Raw genomic sequence first — 23,769 nt, forward strand, 5'->3', positions numbered from 1 at the left:
GTCTAATAAAAATCTGTAAATTTTAACTTAGGAATGAAGAAAATTAATAATTAATTTTTAAAAGTGTTTCAGAACATCTTTAAAAGTGAAGAAATGTGTCAACTAAAATATTCTTGTTTAATTCTTCTGTTTCCATTCAAAAATATCTTTAATCTTCATAAATATTTGAAGATTTTCTTATTAAAAATGTAAATTTTAACTTAGAAATGAAGAAAATTAATACTTAATTTTTTAAAAGTATTTCAATACAATTTTAAAAGTAAAGAAATGTGTCAACTAAACAATTCTTATTTAATTCTTCTATTCCCATTCAAAAATATCTCTAAATCTTTTTAAATATTTGAAGATTTTCTAATAAAAATCTGTAAATTTTAACTTAGGAATAAAGAAAACTAATACTTAATTTTTAAAAGTGTTTCAAAACATTTTTAAAAGTGAAGAAATGTGCCAATTAAACTATTCTTATTTAATTCTTCTGTTCTCATTCAAAAATATCTTTAATCTACATAAATATTTGAAGATTTTCTAATAAAAAATTGTAAATTTTAACTTAGGAACGAAGAAAATTAACACTTTATTTTTAAAAGTGTTTCACAACATTTTTAAAAGTGAAGAAATGTGTCAACTAAACAATTCTTATTTAAATCTTCTGTTCTCATTCAAAAATATCTTTAATCTACATAAATATTTGAAGATTTTCTGATAAAAACTGTAAATTTGAACTTAGGAATGAAGAAAATTAATATTTAATTTTTAAAAGTGTCTCCGAACATTTTTAAAAGTGAAGGAATGTGTCAACTAAACAATCCTTATTTAATTCTTCTCGTCTCATTCAAAAATATCTTTAATCTAGATAAATATATGAAAATTTGCTAATAAAAATTGTAAATTTTAACTTGGGAATGAAGAAAATTAACACTTAATTTTTAAAAGTGTCTCAGAACATTTTTAAAAGTGAAGAAATGTGTCAACTACCAATTCTTGTTTAATTCTTCTGTTCCCACTCAAAAATTTCTTTAATCTACATAAATATTTGAAGATTTTCTGATAAAAACTGTAAATTTGAACTTAGGAATGAAGAAAATTAATATTTAATTTTTAAAAGTGTCTCCGAACATTTTTAAAAGTGAAGGAATGTGTCAACTAAACAATCCTTATTTAATTCTTCTCGTCTCATTCAAAAATATCTTTAATCTAGATAAATATATGAAAATTTGCTAATAAAAATTGTAAATTTTAACTTGGGAATGAAGAAAATTAACACTTAATTTTTAAAAGTGTCTCAGAACATTTTTAAAAGTGAAGAAATGTGTCAACTACCAATTCCTGTTTAATTCTTCTGTTCCCACTCAAAAATTTCTTTAATCTACATAAATATTTGAAGATTTTCTGATAAAAACTGTAAATTTGAACTTAGGAATGAAGAAAATTAATATTTAATTTTTAAAAGTGTCTCAGAACATTTTTAAAAGTGAAGAAATGTGTCAACTAAACAATCCTTATTTAATTCTTCTCGTCTCATTCAAAAATATCTTTAATCTAGATAAATATATGAAAATTTGCTAATAAAAATTGTAAATTTTAACTTGGGAATGAAAAAAATTAACACTTAATTTTTAAAAGTGTCTCAGAACATTTTTAAAAGTGAGGAAATGAGTCAACTAAACAATTCTTGTTTAATTCTTCTGTTCCCATTCAAAAATATCTTTAATCTACATAAGTATTTGAAGATTTCCTGATAAAAAACTGTAAATTTGAACTTAGGAATGAAGAAAATTAATACTTAATTTTTAAAAGTGTTTCAGAACATTTTTAAAAGTGAAGAAATGTATCAACTAAACAATTCTTATTTAATTCTTCTGTTCCCATTCAAAAATATCTTTAATCTTCATTAATAATTGAAGATTTTTTAATAAAAAACAGTAAATTTTAGCTTGGAAATGAAGAAAACCGATTCTTCCAGAACATTTTTAAAAGAGAAGACACGTGTCCAACTCGAACAGTTTTTCGAACGTCAAAATTCGAAGATCCTACAATTCAATCCAAATTCAGGTTTCGTCCATCTAACGGTTGATGATTAATCGCGTTTATTTATACGGTTTTCGGACCTTGGACCGTTCGTATTGTTGCAGCCGGATCGATATTTCAAAGACGCATTGTCGTATCGGGGAGTGAAACGCACTTTCATTACAATTTCTTCCGTTTCGTTTCTTTTTTTTGTTATTTCCTTTCGTCTGGTTCGTGCGAATTCCGTGAAAACGTGACAGTATGTTTTATTTCTCTGTTTTTTTTTTTCCTGTCGGTTCGGAGCATAATCCTTTATTATTGTTTCCACGTTCTCGGTTACGCCGATGCCGATGAGTTGGCATTGTACTTTGGACGCGCGGGAACCGTCGTCGTCGTACATTTCCCCCATGCACGATCGCGGCGAAGCGATCGAAATGCGTGAATGCGTTTTGTGAATTTTAACTATTTTTTTCATGGCCTATTTTACTAGTCTTTGTCTTGGAACATTATAATACACATTTCTTTTATAAAAAGGTTATGAAATTTCATTCTAAAATTAAAATTATTAAATTTTTATTATAAAATCTTTAAATATCAATGTTAATTAAAGATATTTTATGCAGAAATAAGAGAATTAAAAGAAAATTTTTAAGTTAACTACACTTAATACCTTTTCTAGGTTATAAAATTCCACCTTTTTAATATAACATCTAAAAATATTCATAAAAATTATAAAGAAATAGAAAAATTATACAATTGCTTAAACAAGACTTTCTTCCTCTTTTAAAACTGTTGTGAAACACTTTTAAATGTTGAGAATAGTTTTTCTTCGTTCTAAAATTAAAATTTCCAGTTTTTCATTATCAAATCTATAAATTTTCATACAAATCAAATATAATTTGTAAAGAAATATAAAATTTAGACAATAATTGTATAAACAAGTCACTTTTCCTCTTTTAAAATTGTTGAGAAACACTTTTAAATATTGAGAATAGTTTTTCTTTGTTCTAAAATTAGAATTTTCAGTTTTTTACTGTAAAATCTATAAATTTTTATAATAATTGCTTAAACAAGACGGTCTTCCTCTTTTAAAACTGTTGTGAAACACTTTTAAATGTTGAGAATAGTTTTTCTTCGTTCTAAAATTAAAATTTCCAGTTTTTCAATATCAAATCTATAAATTTTCATACAAATCAAATATAATTTTAAAGAAACATAAAATTTACACAATAATTGTTTAAACAAGTCACTTTTCCTCTTTTAAAATTGTTGAGAAACACTTAAATATTGGGAATAGTTTTTCTTCGTTCTAAAATTAGAATTTTCAGTTTTTTACTGTAAAATCTATAAATTTTTATAATAATTGCTTAAACAAAACGGTCTTCCTCTTTTAAAACTGTTGAGAAACACTTTTAAATGTTGAGAATAGTTTTTCTTCGTTCTAAAATAAAAATTTCCAGTTTTTCAATATCAAATCTATAAATTTTCATACAAATCAAATATAATTTGTAAAGAAATATAAAATTTACACAATAATTGTTTAAACAAGTCACTTTTCCTCTTTTAAAATTGTTGAGAAACACTTTTAAATATTGAGAATAGTTTTTCTTCGTTCTAAAATAAGAATTTTCAGATTTTTACTGTAAAATCTATAAATTTTTATAATAATTGCTTAAACAAGACGGTCTTCCTCTTTTAAAACTCTTGTGAAACACTTTTAAATGTTGAGAATAGTTTTTCTTCGTTCTAAAATTAAAATTTCCAGTTTTTCATTATAAAATCTATAAATTTTCATACAAATCAAATATAATTTGTAAAGAAATATAAAATTTACACAATAATTGTTTAAACAAGTCACTTTTCCTCTTTTAAAACTGTTGAGAAACACTTTTAAATATTGAGAATAGTTTTTCTTCGTTCTAAAATTAGAATTTTCAGTTTTTTTATAATAATTGCTTAAACAAAACGGTCTTCCTCTTTTAAAACTGTTGAGAAACACTTTTAAATGTTGAGAATAGTTTTTCTTCGTTCTAAAATTAAAATTTCCAGTTTTTCAATATCAAATCTATAAATTTTCATACAAATCAAATATAATTTGTAAAGAAATATAAAATTTACACAATAATTGTTTAAACAAGTCACTTTTCCTCTTTTAAAATTGTTGAGAAACACTTTTAAATATTGAGAATAGTTTTTCTTCGTTCTAAAATTAGAATTTTCAGTTTTTTACTGTAAAATCTATAAATTTTTATAATAATTGCTTAAACAAAACGGTCTTCCTCTTTTAAAACTGTTGAGAAACACTTTTAAATGTTGAGAATAGTTTTTCTTCGTTCTAAAATTAAAATTTCCAGTTTTTCATTATCAAATCTATAAATTTTCATACAAATCAAACATAATTTGTAAAGAAATATAAAATTTACACAATAATTGTTTAAACAAGTCACTTTTCCTCTTTTAAAATTGTTGAGAAACACTTAAATATTGAGAATAGTTTTTCTTCGTTCTAAAATTAGAATTTTCAGTTTTTTACTGTAAAATCTATAAATTTTTATAATAATTGCTTAAACAAGACGGTCTTCCTCTTTTAAAACTGTTGTGAAACACTTTTAAATGTTGAGAATAGTTTTTCTTCGTTCTAAAATTAAAATTTCCAGTTTTTCATTATCAAATCTATAAATTTCCATACAAATCAAATATAATTTGTAAAGAAATATAAAATTTACACAATAATTGTTTAAACAAGTCACTTTTCCTCTTTTAAAATTGTTGAGAAACACTTAAATATTGAGAATAGTTTTTCTTCGTTCTGAAATTAGAATTTTCAGTTTTTTACTGTAAAATCTATAAATTTTTATAATAATTGCTTAAACAAGACGGTCTTCCTCTTTTAAAACTGTTGTGAAACACTTTTAAATGTTGAGAATAGTTTTTTTTCGTTCTAAAATTAAAATTTCCAGTTTTTCATTATAAAATCTATAAATTTTCATACAAATCAAATATAATTTGTAAAGAAATATAAAATTTACACAATAAATGTTTAAACAAGTCACTTTTCCTCTTTTAAAATTGTTGAGAAACACTTAAATATTGGGAATAGTTTTTCTTCGTTCTAAAATTAGAATTTTCAGTTTTTTACTGTAAAATCTATAAATTTTTATAATAATTGCTTAAACAAGACGGTCTTCCTCTTTTAAAACTGTTGTGAAACACTTTTAAATGTTGAGAATAGTTTTTCTTCGTTCTAAAATTAAAATTTCCAGTTTTTCATTATCAAATCTATAAATTTCCATACAAATCAAATATAATTTGTAAAGAAATATAAAATTTACACAATAATTGTTTAAACAAGTGACTTTTCCTCTTTTAAAATTGTTGAGAAACACTTTTAAATATTGATAATAGTTTTTCTTCGTTCTAAAATTAGAATTTTCAGTTTTTTATTGTAAAATCTTCAAATTTTCATAACAGTTAAATATAATTTGTATAAAATAGAAAAATTAGACAATAATTGATTAAACAAGATTTTATATCTCTTTTAAAAATGTTGTGAAACACTTTTAAATGTTCAGAATAATTTTTCTTCGTTCTAAAAATAAAATTTTCAGTTTAATATTGGAAAATCTACAAATTTTCATATCAATTAAAAATGAATTTGTAAATAAATAGAAAAATAAGAAAATAATTGCTTAAACAAGACTTTCTTCCTCTTTTAAAACTGTTTTCCTTCGTTCTAAAATTAAAATCAAGTTATTTTGTACGGAAAGTTGGCTTAATTTTTTATAGTAAACACACCTTTTACAACCGCCAAACAAAACCGAGAAGTAAATAAAACAAAACAAAACAAAACGAAACAAATGAACCCGCAAATCCCACAATTTATTTATCATTTTAAAACAATCCAAGCATGCATAAAAACGTCATTAATGCAACTGTTGAACTTCGGACGCAACTTCCAGTCGACCACGGCCGCGAACGAAACATCCAAACGGGCCCGGCAAAACAATTCGAAACGAAACGAGAAAACCCCGAATCCGCACCGAACCGAAGGCAATTCCCTCTACTCCCCAAAACCCGCCGCACCCCTCGCCCCCGCACATTTCAATCCGAAACGGCCGACTCATCAGTCGTCGTCGCCGTCGTCGGAGCGGCGATGAATCAACGGCCACGGCGGCGGCGGCGGGCGACGTTCCGTCTCTCATCCTCCGTCCTCGTCGCCGTCCGAACGCGGCCCGTTCAACCGGCCTTGTCGCCGTTCACTTTCTTCCCCTCCCGCCGGGTCCGCTGGTAAGTGGCGGCCCGGCGCGGCAACGCGGCCGGCCCGACGAGGGGGCCCCGCGACCGGGCAACGTGGCAGCCCGGCGATTTTCTGCGGCCGTGCCTCGAACCCGCTGCCGGCCGTTCGGTCCACGCACACACACACACACACGTCGGTACGAGAGAAAAAATAAAAACGGCGAGGCAGACAAAAAGAGCGGGAAAACGGTATTATAAATAGGGACCTGGAGACCGGCCAGGTTTTTCGTCTGCAGGTAAACACACGAGGTCGAGTGCGCCGCTCGTAGGGGGGAAAGTCGTGAATGTTTTTCGGTTTGGCGGTGCGGGCGAGATGACGGGACGGATGTTTCGGATGCGATGTTTACGGTCTTCGATGACGATCTCGTTGTGAAATTGTCCGGATTATTAGCGACTATTGGGACGGTTGACGAAATTCTAAATTATAACTGGCTTGGAATGATTGATATGATAGATTTAGGTTTCCCAAAGTTATTAACAGTGATAACAACCTTCAAAATTGTTTTAAATTTATTAAAATGTGTATGAATAAGGTTCTGGATTATAAGAAAAGCCACACAAATTCTAAAAGTAACAACTGAGTAAATTTATTAACTACAAGTAACAACTGAGTAAATCTTCCTAAATTTGTAACAACTATTGAAACTGAGTAAATATTATAAAAATGTGGCAAAATTAAAAAACATTTCAATGAATTATTTGCACTCTAAATGTAGTTACACAAATTCTAAAACTAACAACTGAGTAAATTTATTAACAACTGAGACAAAAACCTCCAAAATTGTTTTAAAATTATGAAAAACTGTTAAAACTAAGACTGCCTTGAATATGTTTTTTGTTATGCAAAAAAAGTCACTAAAATTCTAAAAGGAACCACTGATTAAATCTTCCTAAATTTGTAACAACTATCGAAACTGAGTAAAAATTATAAAAATGTGACAAAATTAAAAAACATTTCAATGAATTATTTGCACTCTAAATGTGGTTATACAAATTCTAAAACTAACAACTGAGTAAATTTATTAACAACCGAGACAAAAACCTTCAAAATTGATTTAAAATTATGAAAAACTGTTGAAACTAAGACAGACTTGAATAAGTTTTTTGTTTTGTAAGAAAAGTCATACATATTCTAAAAGTAACAACTGAGTAAATCTTCCTAAATTTGTAACAACTATCGAAACTGAGTAAAAATTATAAAAATGTGACAAAATTAAAAAACATTTCAATGAATTATTTGCACTCTAAATGTGGTTATACAAATTCTAAAACTAACAACTGAGTAAATTTATTAACAACTGAGACAAAAACCTTCAAAATAGTTTTAAAATTATGGAAAACTGTTAAAACTAAGACTGACTTGAATAAGTTTTTTGTTTTGTAAGAAAAGTCACAAAAATTCTAAAAGGAACAACTGATTAAATCTTCCTAAATTTGTAACAACTATCGAAGCTGAGTAAAAATTATAAAAATGTGGTAAAATTAAAAAACATTTCAATGAATTTTTTGCACTCTAAATGTGGTTATACAAATTCTAAAACTAACAACTGAGTAAATTTATTAACAACTGAGACAAAAACCTCCAAAATTGTTTTAAAATTATGAAAAACTGTTAAAACTAAGACTGCCTTGAATATGTTTTTTGTTATGCAAAAAAAGTCACTAAAATTCTAAAAGGAACCACTGATTAAATCTTCCTAAATTTGTAACAACTATCGAAACTGAGTAAAAATTATAAAAATGTGACAAAATTAAAAAACATTTCAATGAATTATTTGCACTCTAAATGTGGTTATACAAATTCTAAAACTAACAACTGAGTAAATTTATTAACAACTGAGACAAAAACCTTCAAAATTGATTTAAAATTATGAAAAACTGTTGAAACTAAGACAGACTTGAATAAGTTTTTTGTTTTGTAAGAAAAGTCATACATATTCTAAAAGTAACAACTGAGTAAATCTTCCTAAATTTGTAACAACTATCGAAACTGAGTAAAAATTATAAAAATGTGACAAAATTAAAAAACATTTCAATGAATTATTTGCACTCTAAATGTGGTTATACAAATTCTAAAACTAACAACTGAGTAAATTTATTAACAACTGAGACAAAAACCTTCAAAATAGTTTTAAAATTATGGAAAACTGTTAAAACTAAGACTGACTTGAATAAGTTTTTTGTTTTGTAAGAAAAGTCACAAAAATTCTAAAAGGAACAACTGATTAAATCTTCCTAAATTTGTAACAACTATCGAAGCTGAGTAAAAATTATAAAAATGTGGTAAAATTAAAAAACATTTCAATGAATTATTTGCACTCTAAATGTGGTTATACAAATTCTAAAACTAACAACTGAGTAAATTTATTAACAACTGAGACAAAAACCTTCAAAATAGTTTTAAAATTATGGAAAACTGTTAAAACTAAGACTGACTTGAATAAGTTTTTTGTTTTGTAAGAAAAGTCACAAAAATTCTAAAAGTAACAACTGAGTAAATCTTCCTAAATTTGTAACAACTATCGAAGCTGAGTAAAAATTATAAAAATGTGGTAAAATTAAAAAACATTTCAATGAATTATTGGCACTCTAAATGTGGTTATACAAATTCTAAAACTAACAACTGTGTAAATTTATTAATAACCGAGACAAAAACCTTCAAAATTGTTTTAAAATTATGAAAAACTGTTAAAACTAAGACAGACTTGAATAAGTTTTTTGTTTTGTAAGAAAAGTCACAAAAATTCTAAAAGTAACAACTGAGTAAATCTTCCTAAATTTGTAACAACTATCGAAACTGAGTAAAAATTATAAAAATGTGGTAAAATTAAAAAACATTTCAATGAATTATTTGCACTCTAAATGTGGTTATACAAATTCTAAAACTAACAACTGAGTAAATTTATTAACAACTGAGACAAAAACCTTCAAAATAGTTTTAAAATTATGGAAAACTGTTAAAACTAAGACTGACTTGAATAAGTTTTTTGTTTTGTAAGAAAAGTCACAAAAATTCTAAAAGTAACAACTGAGTAAATCTTCCTAAATTTGTAACAACTATCGAAACTGAGTAAAAATTATAAAAATGTGGTAAAATTAAAAAACATTTCAATGAATTTTTTGCACTCTAAATGTGGTTATACAAATTCTAAAACTAACAACTGAGTAAATTTATTAACAACTGAGACAAAAACCTTCAAAATAGTTTTAAAATTATGGAAAACTGTTAAAACTAAGACTGACTTGAATAAGTTTTTTGTTTTGTAAGAAAAGTCACAAAAATTCTAAAAGTAACAACTGAGTAAATCTTCCTAAATTTGTAACAACTATCGAAACTGAGTAAAAATTATAAAAATGTGGTAAAATTAAAAAATATTTCAATGAATTATTTGCACTCTAAATGTGGTTATACAAATTCTAAAACTAACAACTGAGTAAATTTATTAACAACTGAGACAAAAACCTTCAAAATTGATTTAAAATTATGAAAAACTGTTGAAACTAAGACAGACTTGAATAAGTTTTTTGTTTTGTAAGAAAAGTCATACAAATTCTAAAAGTAACAACTGAGTAAATCTTCCTAAATTTGTAACAACTATCGAAACTGAGTAAAAATTATAAAAATGTGGTAAAATTAAAAAACATTTCAATGAATTATTTGCACTCCAAATGTAATTACACAAATTCTAAAACTAACAACTGAGTAAATTTATTAACAACTGAGACAAAAACCTTCAAAATTGTTTTAAAATTATGAAAAACTGTTAAAACTAAGACAGACTTGAATAAGTTTTTTGTTTTGTAAGAAAAGTCACAAAAATTCTAAAAGTAACAACTGAGTAAATCTTCCTAAATTTGTAACAACTATCGAAACTGAGTAAAAATTATAAAAATGTGGTAAAATTAAAAAACATTTCAATGAATTTTTTGCACTCTAAATGTGGTTATACAAATTCTAAAACTAACAACTGAGTAAATTTATTAACAACTGAGACAAAAACCTTCAAAATAGTTTTAAAATTATGGAAAACTGTTAAAACTAAGACTGACTTGAATAAGTTTTTTGTTTTGTAAGAAAAGTCACAAAAATTCTAAAAGTAACAACTGAGTAAATCTTCCTAAATTTGTAACAACTATCGAAACTGAGTAAAAATTATAAAAATGTGGTAAAATTAAAAAATATTTCAATGAATTATTTGCACTCTAAATGTGGTTATACAAATTCTAAAACTAACAACTGAGTAAATTTATTAACAACTGAGACAAAAACCTTCAAAATTGATTTAAAATTATGAAAAACTGTTAAAACTAAGACAGACTTGAATAAGTTTTTTGTTTTGTAAGAAGAGTCATACAAATTCTAAAAGTAACAACCGAGTAAATCTTCCTAAATTTGTAACAACTATCGAAACTGAATAAAAATTATTAAAATTGTGGTAAAATTAAAAAACATTTCAATGAATTATTTGCACTCCAAATGTAGTTACACAAATTCTAAAACTAACAACTGAGTAAATTTATTAACCAACTGAGACAACAACCTTCAAAATAGTTTTAAAATTATGAAAAATGACAACTGGGTAAACTTTCTTAAAATTATAACAACTTTTAAAAGTCTCCAACAGATATTAACCGTGTTATATTATCTCATAAATGTTCAGACCTTTTAACACAGTTCCACAGCAACAAATTAAAGCAATCAGTTGCTGTGCACTTCGTACAGTTATTTCCAGATAAATTTCCAATCGCGTTCGCGTTTTTACCAAAAACAGTTGCATGCGTTACAAACGAATCAATAGTAAATGAAACTGGTTCTCGTGCAAGAGTTTATCGGTCTATTTTTAAACAGTGATTCGTTTCTAGTCAATTTTTTTTCCTCCTCCATCCAAACCACCGATATCGCCGCACCAAATAGTAAACAGCGCGATAAAACGTTCATTAATTAAAATCGAAAAAGTGGGATTTTCGTATTGGAATTGTGATGTGATTCAGGAGGTCGTAATTTTTGAAGTGTATGAGTAATGTGTGTTAGTAGATTAAGTATTGCGTTTCAAATTTGAAGAGTGAATCAACAAATTCTTATTATTGTCACAAAATGTTGGTTTGTGAAATGATTTTTCTATTATCTCTGAAACAGTAAATAATGTTTACATAAAAGTTGATAGTGTTTAAAGTTGATATCAATGTAAATAGGAGGTATTTATAGTTTATGGCTGAAAAATGCCGCCGTAAATAAATAATTTATTGGTAAATAATTAAATTATTTTTAGAATCTTTTATTGCTCATTTTATACTATTTATTGGAAATTATTTAATTTATATTTTTAAACATGAAACAAGCTTTTTTAAAAATCAGTTGAACGACTGATTTTTAAACCAATATTAGTTTATAATATTATACTTCTGAATTGTAACAACACCTAAACAATTTCATAATTAATAACTGTATTAGAACAACAATTTTCAAAGTTGTCTTAGAGAAAAGCTGTTAAAATTAAACAAAATTTCAAGAATTTTGTGAGTTTCAACAACTCCTAAAAAATGTCACAACAAATTAAACAACATTTTAAAGATTTTCTGAACTTTAACAACACCTAAAAAATTTCACAATTAATAACTGTATAAATTATCTTTAAATAAATCTTTTAAAATTATTTTAAAGGAAAATTGATAAAAATAATCATTACAAGAGTTTTCTGAATTTTAACAACAGGAAAAAAATTTCACAATTAGCAACTGTGTAAATTATCTTAAAATTAGAACAACAATTTTCAAAGTTGTCTCAGAGAAAAATTGATAAAATTAAACAAAATGTCATGAATTTTGCCAGATCCAACAACTCCTAAAAAATGTCACAACAAATTAAACAACATTTTAAAGATTTCCTGAATTTTAACAACACCTAAAAAATTTCACAATTAATAACTGTATAAATTATCTTTAAATTAGAACATCAACCTTTAAAATTGTTTTAAAGGAAAATTAATAAAATTAATCATTACAAGAGTTTTCTGAATTTTAACAACAGGAAAAAAATTTCACAATTAGCAACTGTGAAAATTATCTTAAAATTAGAACAACAATTTTCAAAGTTGTCTCAGAGAAAAATTGATAAAATTAAACAAAATGTCATGAATTTTGCGAGTTTCAACAACTCCTAAAAAATGTCACAACAAATTAAACAACATTTTAAAGATTTCCTGAATTTTAACAACACCTAAAAAATTTCACAATTAATAACTGTATAAATTATCTTTAAATTAGAACATCAACCTTTAAAATTGTTTTAAAGGAAAATTAATAAAATTAATCATTACAAGAGTTTTCTGAATTTTAACAACAGGAAAAAAATTTCACAATTAGCAACTGTGAAAATTATCTTAAAATTAGAACAACAATTTTCAAAGTTGTCTCAGAGAAAAATTGATAAAATTAAACAAAATGTCAAGAATTTTGTGAGTTTCAACAACTCCTAAAAAATGTCACAACAAATTAAACAACATTTTAAAGATTTTCTGAATTTTAACAACACCTAAAAAATTTCATAATTAATAACTGTATAAATTATCTTTAAATTAGAACATCAACCTTTAAAATTGTTTTAAAGGAAAATTGATAAAATTAATCATTACAAGAGTTTTCTGAATTTTAACAACTGCAAAAAAATTTCACAATTAGTAACTGTGTAAATTATCTTAAAATTAGAACAACAATTTTCAAAGTTGTCTCATATAAAAATTGATAAAATTAAACAAAATTTCAAGAATTTTGTGAGTTTCAACAACTCCTAAAAATTTCACAATAAATTAAACAACATTTTAAAGATTTTATGAATTTTAACAACACCTAAAAAATTTCATAATTAATAACTGTATAAATTATCTTTAAATTAGAACGTCAACCTTTAAAATTGTTTTAAAGGAAAATTGATAAAATTAATCATTACAAGAGTTTTCTGAATTTTAACAACTGCAAAAAAATTTCACAATTAGCAACTGTGTAAATTGTCTTAAAATTAGAACAACAATTTTCAAAGTTGTCTCATATAAAAATTGATAAAATTAAACAAAATTTCAAGAATTTTGTGAGTTTCAACAACTCCTAAAAATTTCACAATAAATTAAACAACATTTTAAAGATTTTATGAATTTTAACAACACCTAAAAAATTTCATAATTAATAACTGTATAAATTATCTTTAAATTAGAACGTCAACCTTTAAAATTGTTTTAAAGGAAAATTGATAAAATTAATCATTACAAGAGTTTTCTGAATTTTAACAACTGCAAAAAAATTTCACAATTAGCAACTGTGTAAATTGTCTTAAAATTAGAACAACAATTTTCAAAGTTGTCTCATATAAAAATTGATAAAATTAAACAAAATTTCAAGAATTTTGTGAGTTTCAACAACTCCTAAAAATTTCACAACAAATTAAACAACATTTTAAAGATTTTATGAATGTTAACAACACCTAAAAAATTTCATAATTAATAACTGTATAAATTATCTTAAAATTAGAACAACAGTTTTCAAAGTTGTCTTAGAGAAAAATTGATAAAATTAAACAAAATTTCAAGAATTTAATGAGTTTCAACAACTCCTAAAAAATTTCACAATTAAAATCTGCGCAAATTCCTTAAAAAAAAAAAAAAAAATTTTAATAACTGAAAAATCTCTTGGACCCGAAAACCCGGAAGGAATCCCGGTGGAAGCGGGCCAGAGCCGTCTCGTATTGATTTTCCGGGCTCGCGGGGCCGTGTGTACGCGTCTCGCTTCCCGGGGAAAACTCTGCCGTCCCCGCCGCCGCCGCCGCCGCCGCGACACACGATGCACGCGCCCTTTTGTATCGCACACACACACACACACCCACCCCCTGAACGAACGAAACGGGGCACTTTTACTTTCGCCAACAACCGCTTCCCTCTGCAAATCCACAACGCCTCTCTCGCTCACTCTGTGAGTGTGTGTGTGTGTGTGTGACCTATTAATGTTTTCTTCTGTTTCGTTTTTTATGGGGTTTTATCCGAATGGTAACGGACCATGCGAACGGCTATTTAACTGTTAAATTGTTAACTGGAGTTAGTTGGGAGCTAATCACAATTAAATTATTAATAGTTGCTAATAAATCAAATTGTTTTTGTCTTAAACGAGGAAGCACGTTTGGGTTTTTGTTAACTTTGTAATTAACAGTTAACATTGTCCAAAGGCTTTTAACAATTGACGTAAATTGAATGGGTTTGTTAACTGTTTATTCAGTATTTAAAACATTATTTACTAATTGTCTAATGAAGGTTAAATTGTAATGTTATTACATTAAAAACAATTGTTAATATTTCAATCAGAGGAAAATGTTTCACGTTATTTTCAGAAAGATATTTTAATTAGTAATATTGAATAATATCTTTTACAATGTAAATAATTTTATAAGATAACTGTTTATACAGTATAAAAACATTAATGACAAGATTATTTTATGAAGGTTACATTGCTAGAATATCGTTAATTATCGTTTAAATATTATTATAACATTAAAAATAATTATTCTTGCCATACTATTTTTACATTTTTATAAACTTTTAAGAAATTGTTAAATATTAATAACTAAACTAATAAATTTAATAATTACACTTAATACAAATTAAATAATATAATTACAATGTAAATTATCTCATACGTTTGTTAACTGTAACTCACTTTTAGAACGTAATTAACAAATTAATTCATTAACCTTAGAATCTAATGAATTTAAAACACATTTAAAATAAAAATAAAATTACTTTAACCCAATTTTAAAAATAGTTATTTATAACGATACAATTAATATTTCCATTAAATTATTTCAGATAATTGTTTGTTAATTACTAGTAACAATTTATGAAATTTATAGCTGATAAAATAATTTTTAAAAATTGTTTCATAAAAGTTTCAATTATAAAAATAACACTTATTGGTTTAAATAAAAATATTGTTCTACTGAAAGTGTTAAATTAAATTTTGGCAAATAATAAGTGTTGACAAATTTATCAGTAACTGTTAAAGCAATTTGTTTAGCTTTTATTAATTGATGTATATTGCAAATATTTTTTTTAATTTTTGACATTTATTCACAATTTAAGACAATTTCTATAATTTGTGACAAATAATAACTTTGAAAATTTATTAAAAATTGTAATAAATTTATTAATTAAAATTTTCAGACAATTATTTTGTAGAATTTTGTTATTTTTAACAATTTAAGACAACTGTTAAACTTTGATAATTCAATTTTGAGACAAATAATAACTTTGAAACCTTCCAAAGAGTTCTACAACATTAAAATATAATTTAAAAATTCAATATTTTAATAAAAATTATTAAAAAATGTAATAAATTTATTAATTAAAATTTCCACACAATTATTTTGTAGATTTTTGATATTTTTAACAATTTGAGACAATTGTTAAACTTTGATAATTCTATTTTGAGACAAATAATAACTTTGAAAGCTTCCAAGAAGTTCTACAACATTAAAATATAATTTAAAAATTTAATATTTTAATAGAAATATTAAAAATTGTAATAAATTTATTAATTAAAATTTCCAATTATTTTGTAGATTTTTGACATTTTTAACAATTTAAGACAACAGTTAAACTTTGACAATTCAATTTTGAAACAAATAATAACTTTGAAAGTTTCCAAAAAATTCTACAACATTAAAATATTATTTAAAAATTTAATGCTTTAATAAAAATTATAATAATTTTATTAATTAAAATTCCCAGACAATTATTTTGTAGATTTTTGACATTTTTAACAATTTAAGACAACTGTTAAACTTTGATAATTCAATTTTGAGACAAATAATAACTTTGAAAGCTTCCACAAAGTTCTACAACATTAAAATACAATTTAAAAACTTAATATTTTAATAAAAATTATTAAAAATTGTAATAAATTTAACAATTAAAATTTCTAGACAATTATTTTGTAGATTTTTGACATTTTTAACAATTTAAAACAACTGTTAAACTTTGATAATTCAATTATGAGACAAATAATAACTTTTATTTTTAAAATTTTTGAAAATATTACCTAATAATTAAAATAGTTTGATAATTTTCATAATTAGTTTTAAAAACAAATTGAATAGTTGGAATTGGTTAGATATGTTGCCACAATCTAGAAAAATTAAAATTTTTACTCCATTAACAATTTCCTTATATTTCTGACGTGTGTTTTTACAATTAAACCAATTAAAAGACAATCAAAAAAAAAACGTAGTACGTCGTCCCCAAACCACAAATCATTATCTAATCAAATCACCGACACGAAATCCAACGTAGACGTATTATGTAAACATTCAACCCTAATCTTATCAAACCGTAACACAATATCTGGGTCCAAAATTCTCAAAATAGCCCGCCACAATCGGAATCACACATTGCGACACAGAGACACCAGATAACTAATCTAGAGAAAAAAAAAAACACCAATCGTGCATTTTATTTCATTTTTTTCTTGCTTGTCATTTTGGCATTAAGCCTCCAAACGTGCCGGAACCGAGACCCGTCGGTTTTTCGGCGTGCAAGGACGACAACGGAACGTGAATTTGCGCAACGGCACACATTCTTTTGTCTTGCACACGTTAATTGCGAAACGTGATTGTTTTATTGTTTTCGGAAAACGATTTTTTTTTTCTCTTCTTTCTCTCTCTCTGTTTCTCTCGTCCGGTTGCGACTTTATGGTACCGAGAAATCTAAATAAAGAGACGCCGATTTTTAGGACCACATGTGGCCACAAAATGGACGACTTTCGTCTGTGTTTGTCCTTTTCTTCCATTTTCTTGAAAAATTCAACAAAGAAACATATAAAACAAATTTGTATAAAAACAGAATTTTATTTAATAAAATTATCACAATTTAGTTGTATAGTATAACATAGAAGTTCAATATTTAAACGATTCAATCTTGAAGAATTCTGAAACAACTTAAATTTCATGAGGAAATATATAAAATAAATTCTCATTCTTTTTAAATTAAATTTTACTTTATAAAACGATCAAAAGTTTAATTTTATAACACAAATATTTGATCAAAACATACTTAAAGTCATTTTTATTAATTCAGAGTGAGAGTTTGTATGTTTTTATAGTAACTGTCACAACAAGAATAAAGAATTACGGTTAAATATTTAATAACAAGTTAAGTACTGTAAAAATTTTAAATTCCATAGAGAAATATATAAAATAACTTATTCATTTACCAAAATTAACTTTTACTTTATAAAATTATCAAGAATTTAATTCTATAACACAAATTTTTGATAAAAACAGACTTAAAGCTATTTCTATTAATTCATTGTGTGAGATTTTGTATGTTTTTACAGTAACTGTTACAACAAGAAAAAGAATTACAGTTAAATATTAAATAACAAGTTAAGTACTGTTAAAATTTTAAATTCCATACAGAAATATATTTAATAACTTATTCATTTACTAAAATTAACTTTTACTTTATGAAATCATCCAGAATTTAATTTTATAACACAAATTTTTGATAAAAACATACTTAAGTCATTTTTATTAATTCCCCGCGAGATATTGTTACAATGTTACAACAAAAATAAAGAATTTACAGTTAAATATTAAATAACAGGTTAAGAACTGTAAGAACTTTAAATTCCACAGAGAAATATATAAAATAGTTTAATCTTATAACACAAATTTTTGATATTTTTTATCTTCGTTTAAAAATATTCTTAAGCCATTTTCACTGACTCAACGTTTAAATTAATAAAATATTTCACAGGCTTCCCCCCCTACAGACCACATTTAAATACCAACAATTAAAGAAACTAATGTCACAAAATGGCGACTAAAACAACAACATCCAACACAATTCAGGGAAAGATAATTTCAAATACAGTTACAATAATCGTAGTAAAAACCAAAATCAACACGTTAACAAACAGATACAGCGAAAACCACAAAAATTACGAACGTTTCCTGAACTCGAAAAAATTAAACACATGTCTATGAATCACTTTTTCTCACATTTATGTGATTTTCCTGAAACTGTGGGTGCTTCTGTGAACCCGTCTGGGTGAATTACACAATAAATATTTGGTTAGTGGTTTAATGAAACTGTTTAAAAAGTACCTGGTTTATTTGTTGAATATTTATATAAATAAAATCAATATTCAGCCAGTTCTATTGAAAAAAATGCTTAGGTGTTAAAATAGAAACGTTTCCAGATTAGTTTTGCAACATTTACAACCATAAAATAGTAGTTTTTACTAATTTAGTATGAAAATAAAATAAATTATTACATTAAAGTGGCCAAAACTGGGGAAAAAGTAACTTAATGAGTCAATAATTGAGGTTTTACAATTCAAAACTAATTTTAGACTACAAGAAGCTTAGACACAACGAATTTAACATTTTAAATTGTCCATTACACCATTAATAAAAGCACCATTTGTAGTTTTGTCCTTTATTTCCACTCTCAAGCACTTATAACTTAATAAACTGAAAAAATGTAGCAACTGGAAGGTTTTTGAACTCAAGAAACTTTAATAATCTTTGCCTTCACTTTATTAATTAATTATACGATTAATATTTGGTTTGATGGATATGTTTGTTTAAAATAAGTGGGTTTGAAAAAGAACCTGGTTTATTTGTTGAATATTTATTTAAATAAAATCAATATTCAGTAACTTTTAGTAAAAAATTCCTCACTATCAAAATGGAAACGTTTCCAGGTAATTTTAAAAGTTTTTATAACATTTACAAACATAAAATAGTAGTTTTCACAAATTTAATCAGAAAATCATATAAATTATTACATTAAAGCAACCAAAACAGAAGAACAAGTAACTTAATAAGCCAATAATTGAGGTTTTACAATCAAAACTAATTTTTCACTATAAGAAGTTTATGCACAACAAATTTAACATATTAAATTGTTCATTACACCATTAATAATAGCACCATTTGTAGTTTCGTCCATTATCTCAACACTCAAGCACTTATAACTTAATAAACTGAAAAAATGTAGAAAATTGAGGGTTTTTGAACTCAATCAACTTCTAGAATCTTTGGCTTCACTTTATTAATAAGTATACATTAAATAGTTGGTTGGTTGATGTGTTTGTGGGTTTAAAGAGTACCCAGTTTATGAGTTGAATATTTATTCAAATAAAATCGATTTAAACCAACCTGGTTTGTCAATACTTATGAGGAAATGTTTCCAGCAAAAAAACATGAACATTTACCAGCAAAAAATTGTATTTAAATGGTCAAAAACGGGGGGAAAGCTACCTACAATTAAAAAATTAATTTTTCACTACAAGAAGCTTAGGCACAACGACTTTATTGTTCGTTACACAACAAATAATCGCACTGGTTGTAGTTTTGTCCATTATTTCCACACTTAAACCGTCATAATTGCACTTATAACTACCCAAACTGGTAAACTATAACTACCAGTAGGTTTAAAACGTTGAATTTTTTCCAACACACTTAAACACAAATCCACAACCAAAAACACTTCCCAAGCACCTTTTGCTTGCGATTTTCGATTCGGAACACCGGCGTTTTGTGCCACAGCAACTTTGTGTGAACGGTTGTACAAAATGGCGACGATAAACTTCAACTTTACAACTCAACTAATAAACAATTGCGTTGAGGTTTATTGTTTTAATTGGGGGTTTTGAGCATTTTTATGTGGAAGAGCTTTTAGACGTTCAAGTTTTAGGGGCGAATTGGGGGTACAACTGGAAGTTTTTATGTGGCCACATATGTTGAGACTAGTCAGTTAAATTTTTACCTGTGATTCTGATTCCTTTGCGAGTACGCCATCGTATTGTTTCCCTGGCCATGGTCGATCCTAGAGTGCACTTCCATAATAATATAACCATGTAAACCAACGTTACCCAATCACGCGCCCCCCCGAAAAAACAACAACAAATAAAACGGTTCGTGCGGACGTTGACGAAAAGGAAATTAGAACGGGTTCACGGGGGTAATATGTATTGTATTATCGAGTGCACACCGAACAATCGTCCACCGCCGTTTTCCACCGCATCCTCAGCACCCTGGCACGACGACACGAGGCGTCGAAACGCACGCAGAACGGGAACGACGACGACGACGTACCGACGACCACATGCCCGAGCTAAAGGCCCAGGGGCTTCGCCCCCTTTCAACGCACCACCGTCTCGTACACACTCTGGAGCACACGGCGAGGTGGTCGGGAATAACACAGCAGAGGGTACGTGTACACCAAAACACCAACCCCCCAAAGACGCACGTCGAACGGCACCCCGTTGTTTTGTTTAATTTTCGTGACGGCGTTCGTCGCGTTACGCGCGTAGACGTGCGGCGTGCCCAGTTTTATTTAACGCGAGGTATACACACACGGATGGCCGACATCTTGGTTCCAGAACGATGTTATTTTGTTGAGAACAGGTCCGAGCCGGTCCATTACGCGTCGCGTTCGGGGGGCGGCCGCAACGTTAGACGAGGACGGACGCGCGGCGCGGGAACGCACGAACCGTTAACGCACCTACTTCACCCGCACGTATGAAATCAAAAATTTCGAAATTCGTCTCCAAAACTAAATCACCAAACATCAACGGAGCACCAACACGTCCTTTAGTGGCGAACAACGAGACTCGTGAGCAGCAACAACGCCGAAATCACCACGAAACCGAAACGGCAACGCAGGTCGCTGATGACAGCGCACCGCTCGTACGTCGTGCCGTCTTCGTCGCACGCACGCCAGAGGGAGACGGCGAGCGTTCAGTTGTGGCCCGCTTAAAGGGGATAGATCGTTACGAGGACGGCCGAACGGCGAAATTTTCGTATTTGAAACTTTAATATTTTTACGTTATCGTTTTCGATTCATTCGTACGTTTTAGGTGATTTTTTATTGTTGTCGCGGCGTTTTTTCCGAAACGCGTTGTCGTACTTGCGGTGCGGTTTACGTAACGATGTGTTGCTTCGTTTATTTTTTTTGGCGAAAATTTTTCGGTTTCGGATTCGGCGTCGCCTCCCCCGGTTGGTCGGTTGAATTTTGATGCCCTTCGTTCGGACGTTTCATGTTATTTGAGATTTGATTTTGATTCTGGGGTGAATTTCGATGGATTTGCATTTTTTCCGAAACGGTTTAAAATATCGTCGAGTTTTATAATTGCAGTTTGCATTAGCTGGAACTTCTGGACTTTCTGTCAGGCTTCCAGTATGTTTTTCCAATCTACAATTTTAGGTACATCCAATAATAATATTAATAATAATAATAAAAATATACGAAATGAAGTGTGTTTAATTAAATTATGAATATATTTATTATTTCTATCTAAAACTAATAAATTTATCCATAAATTGTCACAAAAACTTACAAAAAACTATATAAATAATCATTTAGTAAGATATATTTCTAAAAATATGAAAATTCAGTTAAAATAATCAATTAAAACATGTATAAAAATAATCTTTGTGTAAAAAATATATAATATTGATTAGAAAATATATATAACTACTCTAAATTTATTTCCTAGCTTTCAAATATGTTTTTCCTATCTTCATTTTTTAGAATTCTCAGATAGCAGTAATTAAAAAGAATGAAATGAAATGTTTGTTTTTATTAAATAATGAATATGTTCATTGTAAATGTTAAAAATTATTGAAATTATCTTTAAACTACCTCAAAAATTCACAAGATCTTTTAAACAACTATATATAATCCAATAATAAGGTATGTTTGTAAAAATATGAAAATTCAGTTAATAAAAATCAAAAATCAATTCAAAAATGTATTAAAATGATTTAAATCTTTCCAAATTTATTGGTTATCTTCCAAATATGTTTTTCCTATCTTCATTTTTTAGAATTCTCAGATAGCAGTAATTAAAAAGAATGAAATGATATGTTTCTTTTTATTAAATTATGAATATGTTCATTATAAATGTTAAAAAATATTAAAATTATCCGAAACTACCTCAAAAATTCATAAAATCTTATAAATAACTATATAAATAATTCAATAATTATGTATGTTTGTTAAAAATATGAAAATTCATTTAAAAAAATCAAAAATCAATTCAGAAATGTATTAAAATGATCTAAATCTTTCTAAATTAATTGGTTAACTTCCTATCTTCATTTTTTAAAATTCCGATATAGCAGTAATTAAAAAGAATGAAATGAAATGTTTCTTTTTATTAAATTATGAATATGTTCATTGTAAATGTTAAAACTTATTAAAATTGTATTTAAACTACCTCAAAAATTCATAGAAACTTATAAACAATTATATAAATAATCCAAAAATAAGGTATGTTTTCAAAAATATAAAAATTCAGTTAATAAAATCAAAAATCAATTAAAAAATGTATTAAAATGATCTAAATCTTTCTAAATTTATTTGTTAACTTCCAAATATATTTTTCCTATCTTCATTTTTTTGAATTTTCAGATAGTAGTAATAAAAATGAACGAAACGTTCAACCTTATGAATATGTTTATTGTCAATGTTGAAAACAAATAAATTTATCTATAAACCACCAAACAAGAACTTGTTAAAAACCACTCAGTTGGTAAGATATCTTTATAAAAATCTAAGATTTCAATTAAAAGAAATCAAAAAATGAATAAAATAATGTATTAAAATGACTTCCAATATGTTTTTCCTATCTTCATTTTTTAGAATTCTCATAACAATAATAAAAATGAAGAATCGAGATGTGTTTTATTAAACTACCACAAAAATAAACTAAAACTATATAAATAATAAATTTATATAGTTAAATATGTATTAAAATGATCTTCGTGTAAAAAAAAAACATAATATTGACTAGAGGAGTTACATAATTCCTCTAAATTCATTGTCTGGCTTACAATATGTATTTCCTGTCTTCAGTATTTAGAATTCTCAAATGATAATGATAAAAAAAATAAAAGAAACAAAGTGTGCTTTATTAATTTATGAATATGTTTATGTAAACGATAAAAACTATTAAATTTATGAGTAAACTACCACAAAAATAGAGAAAACCTTGTAAAAAATATATAAATAACTGATTATTATTATATGTTAGTAAAAAACTGAGCAACCAATTTTACTAAAACAAATAATCAATTTAAAATTATATTAAAAACATAGTATTTAATAAGATTTCAATAAATATGTCGATTGGCTTCCAACATGTTATTTCCAGTCTCCATTATTCAGAGCTGAGTAAATAATAAACGGAACGGAGCGTGTTTTATTTTGATGCTTTGAAATATCGTCACATTTTACAATTGCAGTTCGCATTAACTGGAACAGCCTTAAATGTTTAAAGACCACACAATTCCCTTTGTAATTTTTCCATAGACAAAACCCCATTACTAATTCACGTGTGTCTTGCATTCCCATCGATTCAATTCCATCTAAACAATTCCGATCGACCCATTTTAGTCCTGTTATTTGTCCAAATTAA

At 26.7% G+C, this 23,769-nt stretch overlaps 1 protein-coding gene across 1 annotated transcript in view; it reads right to left on the reverse strand.

Annotated features, from left to right (window-relative positions):
• LOC109604753 (uncharacterized) overlaps window positions 1–20,918 on the reverse strand; it is a 58,454-nt gene extending 37,536 nt beyond the window's left edge. The window contains exon 1 of the mRNA XM_049969147.1: window positions 20,115–20,918. Within this exon, the coding sequence (XP_049825104.1) occupies window positions 20,115–20,191 (77 nt within the window). The 5' untranslated portion in view covers window positions 20,192–20,918. The remainder of the gene's footprint in view (window positions 1–20,114) is intronic.
• Between the last annotated feature and the right edge of the window lie 2,851 nt (window positions 20,919–23,769).

Source organism: Aethina tumida, chromosome 6, assembly GCF_024364675.1.
Source record: "Aethina tumida isolate Nest 87 chromosome 6, icAetTumi1.1, whole genome shotgun sequence".
NCBI lineage: Eukaryota > Metazoa > Arthropoda > Insecta > Coleoptera > Nitidulidae > Aethina > Aethina tumida.